A 13,954-nucleotide genomic window follows, 5' to 3' on the forward strand; every position below is an offset into this window, starting at 1 on the left:
TAGCTACCCTTTAAAAAGTAATAAAATGAAGCCTGGAGATGGAAAATTAATTAAAACTGTCTACAGGCTCTATCTTAACTAGTCAAAGACATATTGTCCCATATTAGCAATTAGCGACAAAACAATAAACTAACCGTGGTCCTTCAAGTCTGAAATCAGATTTAGCACATCTGGGTTCAATCCAGATATAACAGAAAAGTGCTGGGATGCAGGTGGTTACAAACATAAATGGTTTTTAAGTTGGCAAAATACCAACTACAGAAATGGTATTTCTTGGAAATGGACATATAATAATTATTGGGATAATGTCATTAGGTTTTCTCTAATAGGCTGCCACTGACACTGTACTATTTTCATTTGCTTTGCAGAAGTATTCAGCAAGTCTTCTGACCATTTTTACCTTGAAAGCCTCAGATCTTAAAGGCCCTGCAGTACTAAACTGCCTCTCAGTCAAAAAATGCTGGGATATTTAACAGGCTTATTGGCCTCAAATGGTGCAACTGTATTAAAAAGCTGCACTTTCAGCCAGTCAAGATGCAATCATCCCCTTGCTAATGTGTACAGATATCATCTGCCTGAAACCATTCTGTTGGACTGAGTCCTACAGCCATTACTGGAGGAAAGTTTCCACTCTTCCATCCCACCAATTGAACTTTTCATCATACATTTTTCTCTAAGCCCCCCTCCTTGGTTCCAGGTTGATTTTGTCATTCCTGTTCCCCTTGACCACCTTATAACCATTTCCCCAAGGGAGGACATAAAGAAGGTATTATTAGGTAAATTAGCCCTTCTTCTTGTTCCAAAGGTCCCTGAAGCATCTCAGGTAACTAAGACCTCTTTACTAAAATACACAGGAACTGTGTTTTCCTTAGAGGAGCTGTGACAGCAATCAACGTCAACCTTTCATGAAATACCCTCCTGTTGTTGGTCTGAAGTGTACCAGAGAGGGGACAGACAAACTAACTGCTTGCCAGAGGCAGTGGTATTAGTCAATCCCAGAGCAATGGAAATTTTCCTCAAGATAAAGCCAAACCTCAAGCCAAAGTTACTACAGTTCATGGACATCCTAACAAGCATGGACCTTGTTTGAAAAATGCTAAGGAGAGGTTATGATCCCTGGGAGCATGCCAGGTGGAATCTATCATTTCCTAAGCCAAGCGTGCAGGGCCATGATCCCTGCAGGAATCCAGAACAAGGACTGGAATTGCTCAGCATCCTACGGTTCCTGCCAAGGCAGAGATAGAGAGCCCCATTCTGCTGTCACCGCTCAAGGGAGGCTCCTGTGGTGCTCAACAGGAATTTCAGTGCTGACCCAGGAAGCTGGGTCATGGCTTTGCTTCTAAGTACGTTTGCTATTTCTGCACAGGAGTTGTATTGCAGCTTACTGTCCCCTGACACTTCCTCCGTGTCCCTCAGAACCTCCAAGGCCAGGTCCTCACCAGGTCCTCAGTATATACAAGCTGGTAATGCCACACCAGCTAAAAGTAGTGTTCTGGGTCTCCTGGTTACAAGGTGAAACTTTCCTCTAATGCAGATTTTTTAATGTATGTCTGCCTAGGCATAAGATACTGTCACATTTTACTGGCTTATAAGTAACTTTAATTTTAAAAAAAGAAAAAAATTAAATCAATGGTATGTACCAACACAACATGTACCACTGCCTGGAAATTCCTGCTCTAGGGTAGATCCTTCACCACTTCTAAAAACTTCAAAAACTTGCACATCTAACAGCACACATTTCTGCTTTTCTTACTTACACTTTTCTCCATCAGGATCTGTGACAAATTATTCTGGGGGCTTATCTGCCAGGAGTTTTTCATGAAGAACCCGATGGCACTTGAGTGTCTATCAACAGTTGGGGTGAACTTCTTGAAAGTGCATTTTGCCATCCTGACAGGCCCATCATAAATCTGGAATCCACGAATAGGGAAGGTTCTGTGGGATTTAAAACAAAACACAGTCCTGTGTTAAAAGCCTGGGCAAACTCTGAGTCTGCTCTGGAAGGCACAGAAAAGTATTAACGAGTAGCTAAACCACCCTTCCCTTCCCAAAACTGAGATCTGGACACTCATCACACAGTTGACAAAAGATGAAACTCTGTTGAACATCCTTTACAGGATAAGGCTCAAGAGCCAAAAAAAAAAAAAAAAAAAAAAAAAAAAGACTCATCAGCTTGCCTAAGGCTTGTATGCTGGGGTAAAGCAGTTCAAAACCCTTGTCCTCAACCACCCAGGAGTTCATCGCCACAGGGAAGACCCAGAGGGCTGTGTGGCAGCATTGACATTAGGTTCCTTGTTCCAGGGCAGACGGGTTTCTCAGGAAAACATCAGTATGATTGAAAAAAAGGTATCAGTCACACTCCCTGGAGGCAAGTGCCTCCTTGGAAGCAAGTAGCAAGTGGCACAGCACAGTTTCACCTCTCCCTACAAGCCATGTCACACAAGATCCCTAACACCTAGTTCACAGCATTTCATACAGAAAAGCAGTTTCTGCAGTATCAGTCCATGGACAGGTTGTCAAGACATCAGCATTGAAGGAGACACCACTGGAGAAGAAATAATTCTTCTCCAATTTCCAGACCTGTTGTTTTAGTAGTTGGGTCTGGTACAACCCCTACATCCTGTTTTGCACTATGGGACAATGAAAGGACAGATATCAGACGTTTTGGCATATTCCTTTCCAAGAGTAAATTGCTTAAAAATATGATTAGAGCTTGTCTGAACTGCAAAGGAACTTTTTTGCAACTGCAATTATAATAACAACATGGATAATAACTGAGGATAGCTCTGGTTATTCTTGCTGTCCTACACAGATCCCATTCCTGGGTTACTTATGGCTGAGACATATATAGTCAGAACTGTGTGCGTGGCATGTCTGCTGAGTACTGCTTAATACTTAATTTTATACTCCTCATAGGGGGTTTAATAATTGGTGAGCATCACCAAAAACATACATTAGGGTAGAATTTAGGCTTGGGGAAGCACATCTTGCCATGGGGATGTGGGCAGGTACTGTGGTTGCTAGACAGGAGGCTGTGCTGCTATCAAAATAGAAAATAGCATACAGCTATTGAGAGAGAAAGAAGATGCAATAATGAAAAATGGTTTATTCTTTGTCAAACCGGCCACGTTTGCCCAGCAATGCTGGCAGGAAGGACAGTGGCATGGGGTATGGGAGCTGTGCCGGCAGCTTGATGCTGGGCTACCGAAGCACTACACAACAGCCATTTGGTATCTTTCTGATTCTCTAACCCATTCTCCAGTGACTAATAAATTAAGCAGAAAATTAAATCAAACACATTCAGTCGAGAATGCTCTCAAGCTGTTGGCCTGAAGAGTGAGTTTATTCGGATGCTTATTATTTCTGGCCTGTATAATAATTTAAACACCTGGTATAGATTACTCGTCAGTAGTCACATTCATTCCTGAGGCTTTTCCTCTAGCTTACACTAACACCAAGAAGAAATGGCAGAAGAATAACTCACTTGTTTCGGGGCAGTGTTCTGTATTCTCCGTTTGCCCCTTTTCCCCAGTAGCTGTTTTGGCCTCCCTGGGAGCCAGTGTTGCTGCTTTCTCCAACAAAAATGGAGCGCGTAACCTCCAGGCTGGAGCCTTCGTCTGTCGGGAAAGTCCCATCACTACAAGCAAAGAAACACCAGGTAACAACTATACAGCATGGCGCAACTGATTAATTAACACTTCTAATTTTATCACAGACACAGTAGAATTCCTTTCTTAATTTTGAAAAAAGTGCGTGCACTGTTATAACAGTCTGCTTTAAAATTTGTATAGGAACCAGCAAGTTAGTGCCGAGGTAGCTCAGTGCTCAGGCATCAGTAATACAGAGAACTCAGTCTGGGTAAAACTAGCTCTACCTTATATATATATATATACACATTTAATTGTTCTATACCGAGTAGCTTTATAAATTTTTAGCTACATTTCTGAAGCAGGAGCTAAATATCACTGATTCTCATTGACTGCAGTGGGCTTTGGATACAGCTTATTTTTGCAGGTCTTTGGCCAGAGGGGTTGAGATGAGAGCAGTAAGAGCACAGTAGACACCAGCAGAGGAGGCAGGAGACCTGCCGTGCCACCACCTGGGACCATCCCAGCCCCCCCACCCTGGCAGCACACGAGTTACAGGCAATGCTGCTCCACCAGGCTACAGCAGAAGAAAAGTCTCCCCAAATTCAGAGCCAGATGTTTCCAGATGTTTAGTCTACTGGTTCAGGACCTACCATCCAAAAGGAAATATTCGGCAGTTAGATGTATTCCCCAGATGTGCTGAGGCAAAAAGAATGAAAGGCTAAATTGCCCCTTGTGTTAACGGCAGCCCAGGGAAGACTTGATGTGGTCTGGGAGGGAAATGTGAGGTTTTCTTGTGTCTTACAGTAATTACTAGGGGAGTGTCTCAGCTTCCATTCTTGAGCCTGTTACACTGGGGGAAAAAAGTGGGAAGAAGGTCCATTTTAAGAAATTACCTTGCCAGAGTGAGTCCAATTCCATTGTCTGAAAACCTGGGACAGAAGAAACACAATGGTGTAAATGATGAGGAATGTCTGCAGTGAGTTTGGCCTACAGGCCTATTCATGCCTGCTGTGAGGGGAATGATATAACACATAATTACAGTAACCTACCCCGAGTTGCGGAAAATAATGTCGCCGCCCCTGGCCCAAGCCCCATGGTCATTATTTTTAAAAGCAATAAGACCATCAATCACAGCAGGAACTCGCGGCTTTTCAGGATCAGCATCTTGATGTGGGTGAAACCTGAAGCAAGGAGCTCAGTTAATGTGGCACAGGAGACATAGGAACCGACCTCAGACAGAGGAGGTCGTGCCTGGCAGACCTCGTTTGGTTTCCAAGTATCGGCGTGATGGGCCTGGGAGGCGATACGCCCCGGATCAGTGTCAGGCCATTAGCTTGATTTCCTTTCTGTGCTTTGGTACAAAGCAGAGAACAAGAAACACTCATAAGGGTGAAATTCTGCTCCCAGCAAAATCAACAGGCGATTTCTCACTAGACTTCAATGGATCCACAGCTACTCCTTAATTTGATTCCGTGTGATTTAGAGGCATAGAGAACGTTTTTCCCAAGTCACTTGGGTCCTTTTGCAGTTGTCCTTACAAGGCCAATTGAGAATCCCTGGGCTGATCCTAGAAAATCAATTAGGCTCTTTCAAGAATCTCATTCAGCAAAGACAACAGGGTAATTGGAGCTGCTTTCCTCGCATGTACAGACCAGACCTCCATATGCTTCTGTGTCTGCTGAAAGACAAGCTATCATATAAAAGGATTTGCCCTGGGAACTGGACACTTCTTAACTTCTTGCAAGCTATTTCTTGCCACGCTGGGTCTTAATAGTATATTTGTGCCATGTTTGGAAAAGAATCACCATTGCTTTGTCTGAGTCTACCCTCACCTTCTACTTTTTCCAGCTGATGTACTAAGGGATGTGCCTTCTCAGTGCCCAAGGGCGTGATCCTGGCAGGGAAATCTCACAAAGGGACACAAAGTCACCCTTTCAGTCATATGGGAGCATAATAACATGGCATCGATAGGGTATGATGGAGAAGGAAAAAAGCCCAGGCTTTACCAGGAGCGGTGGCTGATTTCTGCCACAGCCTCCTCACCCAGACCCATGGGGCTGCAGTGAGTGAGAAAATGGCCTTAATTCACCAGCTTCCACCCTGAGAAAGGGGACTCGGAGATCTTAAAGCAGTTACAAAAAGCTTTGAGGCCACGTCATTGTCCTCATTAATGCTAGACCAGTCTCAGCAGCCTCTTACATCATCTGTAAGTTGATATAAGATGTATGTTATTAAGTAATTAATAAGAATTGTTGGAGTTTACAAATGTGCCAATGGAGTAATGGGATCTGGATCCCCTTTCATGTGCTTCACTGCTTAGTCCTCATAACCCCAAGTGCACGCCTATCATTTTTGGTCAGCAATAACAGAAACGATTCAGTGCATAACTATGAAGTATTTGCCTCTGCACATCAGAGATAGCTTGTGTGGGTTTTTTTCAGATACTCCAGCCATAATGAGGCATTAATGATCTGCTAAATACAATCCAGAAGCCAAGAAGCAATACAATTATCCAAAAGACTGAGCCATACAGCATATGCTTACCTGGCATTATCGACAGTGAGATACTCTCTGGGATCTTCAGCATTGGCTCTTGTTGTCTTTACTCCTTTTCCAATAAACAAACCCGCCTGAAAATGCACGTGACTTCTATTATTTTAACAGACCACCCAACAGCGACCAGAGAGCCCAGATTTTTATCAATGAACGTGGGCAGCCAGTGCCTGCAGGCTGGGCTTTCACTTCCCTTTCGGTGTCACTTGGCACCACTCAGCATGACATTAGCACAGGATATAGCACACCGAAGTCAGGACAGAGCCTGCCCTGCCATATGTTATGCATCAGCATCTTGGGCTGTCTTCTGACCCAAAGCAAGGCACTGAACTCCCACTCTCTCTCTCTCCCTCACAGAAAGCAATAAAGGACTTTGCCAAGCTCTTGATAACTTTTTGGAAAAAGAGTGTTGTTAAGCAGTAAGGCTTTAAATAAAGAGTGACGAGTCCCCCGACAGTCAAAAGAGAACATGAGCTGCTGTAGCCAACTGAAAGGCTTTGGGCTAAAGCAGCAGCTGTCATGGACCAAAATGTAAAATATACAAGGCACAGAGAACAGCACTGATTTCAACCTAGAATCCTGAGAAATAAGTTAAAAATGCTTTTTATAGCTTACATTTTCTTGTCAACACTGTATTTGGGGGGGAAGTGTTTTTCTTGGAATTACCCTTCAATTTTTGGTCTTATTTTTGAAAGGTGATGAGCAAGCCCTGGCACAAACAACTTTTGTTCATCCCTATATGTCCTTGCACCACTGTGGCCAACAGAAATGCCCAGTATCCTGCCTGTCATTCCTTAAATCTCACTTAGTAGCAGGTGTACCTATGGGCTGGACATACCCCGTCTAACACAGGTAGCCCAGTGAAGTGCCTGAAATGGGACCCCTATTCTGCTTGGCTCCCTCTTCAATAATTAGAAAGAGCATCACCCCCAAAAGTCGATTGTGTTTCAATATAGTGTTAAAAGACATTTATCCAAGTGTAAGATGCCCATAATCATCTGATTTCAGAGCACCACACAGGGTCAGCCCTATGCCGTACTGTTATATTGACAGAAACGTATGAAAATCATCCACATGCCTTGAAGTTGGAGTGGACTCTGTTGTTGTAAAATACTCCCAGCGGGGTATGTTCAGCCTGTCCCTCTGGATATTGCCCCTCAGACTGTCCAGTAGGAACCCGGTGGAAGATGTACCATATCCCAACATCCTAAAAGACAAAGGAAGGTCCAAGAAATGGGACACTACAATTAACAATACAGGTAATTCTGGGGACTTAGGGTTTCCCACTGCGCTGGCCAGATTTCTAACCTGAGCCTGCCAAACCTGCCAGTCCCGGGGGACACACACCAGCCCGTATCTTACACCTCCCAACGTATCCTTTGCCACGTACAGTGGGTCCCTGGGGCGCACACACATGGGTTTTAAAAATGCATACAAAGTGGGTGAAATTCAGGCGGATTGTAAGAAAACACAGGCTTTGCTATGCAGGCACATTAAACACAAATACGATTTGGGTAAACATCAGAGATAATAACAAGGAGAGAGTATATATTTATATATACACCTATAAAATTTTATTTAGCTATTAACTACTAATAAAAATCAACATCTGCTAAGAGACATCACACACTATTTCCAGCCACAGTTGTGAGAGAAATCACACAAACTGTAGGCAAATACTCGTTCTTAACAGGGACAAAGTTGCAGAAATACATATCCGAATTTTATGATGGCTTACTAAAAATTCATTGCCCTGACAGTTAATGACATCAATAAGAGCAGAATATATGGGAACTGGAGGCAAAGCATAGCTCTTGCCATTAAATGATTTTACCTGAGCACCAGCTGCTGCATTCTCTATTAGGTTGTTGTTTGGATTTGCAATCCAGAATGTGCTGACAGCCCTGAAAAATCAAAATCAAAATGATCCTAAGCAGTTACCAAACAGGAAGGGATACATTTTCATAGCGTTGCACTGGACTTGAGCCACAACTCTCCTATTGACTTTAAAACTCCACACAACCTTTTAATGATACTCTTTAAGGAAAAGAAACTATCTAGTAATGTCAGACATGGTCATTTATGGAGCCACATGCTGAACCTATTGTAAATTATATGAGACTTAACACAAAATCCATGCTCTGTTAAATGCAGCTTAAGGAAACCCAATGTCTTTTTTTTTCTTTTTTTTTTTTTTTTTAAGCTAAGCAGCTTGGAGAGTGTCTGAAAAGTGAACTGGAACTTCAGGGGCAATGGCAGGAGGTAGGGGATTCACTATGGATTTACGAAGTTTCTAGGTGGAAAACAAAACAAATGTCCTTGCAGATTGCAAATGGCTTGTTCAGCAGGAGATTAAGGAGGTATCACTTTGAAGGTTGTTCAAATAAGGAGTTTTTGCTTCAGTGGGAAGATCAATAGTGGCACAAACAGAAGCCGGGTATAGCTATGAAAACATTGTCATCTGTTGTCTTACTTCATTTGGTAACATCTTTTGCAGAAATAAAGACCACAGGTAAAAAAAAAACCACTGTAAACCTTTTCTTATGACCATACCAATGAATCTGATCATTTTAAGTAGACTCAATCATTTTTTTTATTCACCTTAACTACTACATAATCAAGAATCCACACTTGTTTGGATTAAGAGAACCACATTAATCTCCATTAACCATATAAGCAACCTTAGTATTTTGCAACAATAATTGCAATTAATTCATTTAGATTATTTACACAAATCATAATAAGTAGAGTTTGGCCATTGCATCCTTTTCCAGAAAATATGAAAATACAAATTTCCTTGGTTTAGCCGTGTTCGCAAACACCAGTCAGACCAGCACCTGTGTCCCTGAGTGGCCACATTACAGCTCATCAATCTCCAAAACAGAAGTTAACTTTGGTCAGCTATATCAGGATATTGTTTATTGTTAAATGATGCTCACTGTAGTTTATGCTAATCTCTGCATTCTCACTAAACCTCCTGATGTACTGTAGGTATTCATATACTTGTGTACTATTGACCAATTCCCTCTAGATGCTCCAGCCCCAGTTCTGCCCTGGTGAAAAAAGGCAAAACCTCCCTTTGCAGTGAGTGGTATCTTTGCCCGCCTATACCAGGGCTAAGGAACTTGCATTTATCGGACAGATTCCATGGAGCCTTCAACATCTTATTAAAAAGACTTTTGAAAGGGGTTCAGAAACGAGCAAAGTGCTCTAACACATTTATGATGCTCAGGAAACACCGACAGGAATAACCAGCAGCAAATACTCCTTGCTTGGGACTCAGGCAGGTGTTAACAGATGATTTCACAAGCAAAAGATGGTCAATCAGCTAAATTCTTTTAAAATGAGAAATGGTAGGAAAAGCTACAAATTTTCATTTAATATCAAATAGCACCTTTCAAAAGTTTCACCACAGCATTCTTTGGGACCCAGCTATAAAGCCCAAGGTAGGTGCAAATCCTGAGTACAGCTCCTGGAGCACTTACATGCAGTTGGTGCTGGGCACCGGAATGTAATTCCCATAGACATGGCTGCGGATGGCAAGGCACATCGCCTCATTGCGATCTGAAGGCAAGATGGTCCCCGACCTCGTGAGGAGACCCAAGTTGTGATAAAATGTATTGCGCTGCTCCGTCCCGTCTTCAAGGAAGAAACAGTGCCCCAGAGTGTCATAGCCAATGGTGTCTTTTACCTGGAAAAAAGCATACAGGCCATAGATCGCGATGCTAACAGCAGTAGGAACTGTAACTGGTGTGCTTTGCTCATCAATAAATTCCCAAAGTATGTACGGAGTGGGTTGGCCACCCCTCTGCACAGCGAGCAGTGCCTCCACAGGCATCAGTCCTGGAGCTAACTTGAACTACACGCAGTTTGCATAACTGTGGACTGATCTTCTTATACAGTGAAACTGCTATTAAAATTACTCTGAGGAAGATCACAGGCATAATTAAAGGAAAATTGCAAGATACTGGATTTAAAACCACCCTCAGCTCTAAGAGAGAATATTTGATTCAGTGTCATGGACTAAATAGCTGTGCAAAGATAAATGTGTCTCGTGATAAACCAACAAGTTGGAATGGTTAATTTAGAAATTTTCATGACTGCAACACTTCCCAAATAAAATAAGAAATTCTTTAAAATGCACCATGTGAAGTAATTTATATTAACGAGGTTTCTGTTCTTTCTCTTCCGCTCCCAGAAGGTGCAGGGCCACTTCATTCCTGTAATGATCAGCTTGGGCAGAGATAGTGTTTTACTCTTTTAGTCTATTTAATATTAATTGACATGCACAGGGATATTGCATTAAACCCTAATTTGACCAAGAGGACTTAGCACAAGCCTCCTTTGATGTACAGTCTTATGAAGATAAATTCACAAATCCTTCTTTTAAATGTAAATACTAAATCAGGCTAGCTAAAATACCAGCTATTTGTTACTAAACCTTACTGAAACCTTAACTTTGTACTCAAATGATCCCTGTCAGCATATTTATTCACTCTTCAGGCATACAAAATTCCTGTTGACGTCAGAGGTATGTCTCTGTAAGGCTGCAAGATTAACTAATATTAACCTACGTGGTTATTTTTGTATACAGAGGGATACTTGAACTAAATCCATTTCAGATTCATATCCTGTGATTTCCCCTTAATGGGCTGCAACTGTACATAACATCTGGAGTCACAAGCAGTATAGTCCCCATAGGTATATCTCTACTGGATTTCATTGTTTTCCTGGCAGTCAAACTTGTCATCTGCTGCTCTTGTCGCTGCCTCAATGAGGTGTTCAGGAAAGAGCCAGAAATCAGGCACAACACAACCAGGCACCCAGCTCCTAACTGATAGGGGTTTGGAAATCCACCGAGAGCCTGCGCGCAGGTACAGGAGCTGGGACTGAGCTGCCAGGAGGGCAACAGAGCGCCCACATGCATGCAGTGGTGCTGAACGCGTCCCTACCAGCTGAGTCTCAGAAATACAGATAGGAAATGGATTTAGACAAAAAATGCAAGTGTCCTCGCCAGCCTGCTAAGAACAGTAAGCCTGGCTACTTCTGCCCTTCCAAATGATGGGCAGAAGCTGTGCTAAGCAGGCCACGGAAGGCTATTTTTGGAAGGAAACTGTAACGACAGGCTGCTCGCTGGTTTAAACAGCATCACAATTGCAGAGTTTCGTTCTTCTCAATTTAGCTGAAGTTTGGCTAATCTGTGCTTCAGACAGCTGCATTAAAAACCAGCCTGGTATCTGAAACCAGATTTTAGTTTTAATTAATTCAGTTAGTCACAGCTTCAAAGTCACATGGCAGCCCTGAAAACTTACATACACAAAACTATATTGATCACTCTCCTAGCCAGAAATAACATAATTTAAAGATCACTTACATTTGAGATAAGGGTCTGTGCCATTAGATTGAAACCCCAATATCTGATCAATCCTGGCATATCACGGCTTGGAAACAAGTCCACCTGCAGCACTGTGACAGTAGCATGTGCCAGCAGGAAACGCTGCCCACAACACAGGCTACAGCCCCGCCGGTGTGCCCAACACCAGCTGATTAATACGGCTCTAGACACTGAATTATATATATATAGCTCAGCAACACAATATAAGTGACCTTTACGCACTGCAACACTAGACATGAAAGACTACAGTAGCCTGCGTACACCTGATGCGTGCCAGGGCAGCCAGAGGCATGTCGCAGCCTGCTGCCCAGCCGCCCCCAGTAACCCAACCGGGGGCACCGCTGCCGCGGGCTGGCGTAGTCACACAGCCCTGGCACACGGGAGCGGCAGGTGGGAGAAGGGGCTGGCAGACGGTGCTGCATGACCTATACACGGCATACAAACCACAGCGCTCCGTGAACGTACTTCTAAAATTACATCCTCTAAACGCTCAAGACAGGAGGGGGGAAAACCCACCTATCTGGTTTACTCTGCCTCAAGGGGTGAAGTTTCATAGTCTGATGCTGAAACAGGTACCCGTCTACGTTATTTAACTGCTTTGCTCTGATACATGTGCTCTTCTCTGGAACTGCAAATTATTTTAATTTATTTTAAAGCCAGGCTTTTTATTCAATTTTAATTACTCTTTATCTTAATGACTGAAACTATTGAAACCACACGATTCTTCCACAGAATCGCATATTTAACCTACTAATCTATTCACTGATTTCTGGACTCAAAGCCCTCAGCAGTCACATGCGATGGAAATGGATCTCACGCTTGGATTCTTGATTTCACAACCATCGCATCCCAAACATCCAGATAAACCCCTGACAACCTTGCTTCTGATAAAGAGCAAGACTATACACCATTCTTTACAGGGCCAATATTAGTATAAGGCTTATTTTTTCATCCCAGGCAGGTTCCTCCAATTCCAGAGGTTTAATACCAACAGGAGGAGAAAGTGAGTTAAACCACATCCACACATTGGGCAAGTCTCCTGCCACCTAAGGGCTCTGTACACAAAAGCAGGCTCTACAGCCAGAGTAAATCACGTACATGAGAAGGGTATCAATAATTTTGAGTGATCTGGACAATACAAATCCAGTTTAGGATACATGAAAAGTGCTCCCAGTTGTACAAGTCCAGCATTGCATTTCCATGAATACATTCCCTTGGGGGGACTCTTTCACACAAGGGTCCCACCAGAGTGCATCTATGTTATGTCTTACACAGCTTTATGTCCAGGGTTGAGAAAAAGTTGTCAGGAAGAACACGGGAGGTTGTAGATAGTTCAGGGAGTGTCTCTGCCTGAGTACACACCAGGTGAATGAGGAAATGCCCACAGACACCAAAACACCATTCCAGGTCCTGCAGAGCACACAGCAACTGCGCGTGTCAGGACTGGAGCGGGAATCTGTCTTTTCCAGCTGGGACACGTATGTCTTTTTTGTGGTTGTTTTATTTTTCTTTTTTTTTTTTTAAGTTCCTCTGCACAATGCCCTTGTGAGGATCCAGGTCAAAGACAAGTTCCTGAGGGCTTTCCTGGCACTGACAAGCCGTTGGGATCTGTCCCTCTCATATTTCATTCTCTTTGTCATGCGAATATTGTTTGATATACTTCACAGTGCCCTGACTCAAACAATCCCTGTCTTTTTTACCTCCTTTGCAAATGAGAAGTCCGTTGCTTCACTCAGGTCCACTTAAAGTCCATCATTTTGATTTTGAATGAAAGTTCTTACTACCACAAACTGCCCAGAATAACCATGGCAAAGATTGCACTATATCTGATCACACCTTTAATAATACTAAGCAGGCAGTACTAAGAACCTGAAATTTATTGCAAAGAGCAACAGCCCTAACCTGAACACCGCTCAAGTGAAGCTGACAAGTTGGGATGTTTCTCGGGGAAAAGATACCTCATTTCAATATTCTGATTTCTTTTTGCAACACACTTGGCTTTTACTGTTTAGCAGTGCCTAAGCAAAGAAATGAACTTTGTACTAATAAAATATGTCTCCTACCAGAAGGCCATGAGTTCCATGTATGGCAACACACCTAGAGAAGCAGTGGTGGATAGCCAGGTTATCAAGGTACGTTGGGCGTTCATACCCTCCTCTCTCATCCACATCCTCGGCCAAGTGGAAATGCACAGGGTAACTGCCCAGGATTTGCTGCCCCATATTTTTTAATTCCACTCCTGACATGTGAACAGAGCTAAAATTCCTTAGGATCTGTTGAGACAAACGTAGATCCAAGTAAGGCATTAAAATATAAACACACGCAAAAGGAAAACCACTTCTTTTTTTACCCCCTTCTCTCTCATTAGGCAATATGTTTGCAGAACAAACCTGAGCCTGATCCCCGAAGGAGATGT

The 13,954-nt window shown here is 42.9% G+C and overlaps 2 protein-coding genes across 4 annotated transcripts in view; both read right to left on the minus strand.

Annotated features, from left to right (window-relative positions):
• The window catches only part of CEMIP (cell migration inducing hyaluronidase 1), a 114,079-nt gene that overhangs the window by 96,335 nt on the left and 3,790 nt on the right, over positions 1-13,954 (minus strand). The window lies entirely within an intron of this gene.
• Positions 1-13,954, minus strand: part of LOC130152994 (cell surface hyaluronidase-like) — a 50,189-nt gene that overhangs the window by 32,509 nt on the left and 3,726 nt on the right. The window contains 9 exon segments of the mRNA XM_056347384.1: positions 1,758-1,935; positions 3,485-3,637; positions 4,484-4,519; positions 4,640-4,771; positions 6,135-6,220; positions 7,222-7,350; positions 7,978-8,047; positions 9,629-9,834; positions 13,602-13,811. Coding sequence (XP_056203359.1) covers positions 1,758-1,935; positions 3,485-3,637; positions 4,484-4,519; positions 4,640-4,771; positions 6,135-6,220; positions 7,222-7,350; positions 7,978-8,047; positions 9,629-9,834; positions 13,602-13,811 — 1,200 coding nt within the window.

The sequence above is a fragment of the Falco biarmicus genome, chromosome 7 (genome assembly GCF_023638135.1).
Source record: "Falco biarmicus isolate bFalBia1 chromosome 7, bFalBia1.pri, whole genome shotgun sequence".
In the NCBI taxonomy this organism is placed as follows: domain Eukaryota; kingdom Metazoa; phylum Chordata; class Aves; order Falconiformes; family Falconidae; genus Falco; species Falco biarmicus.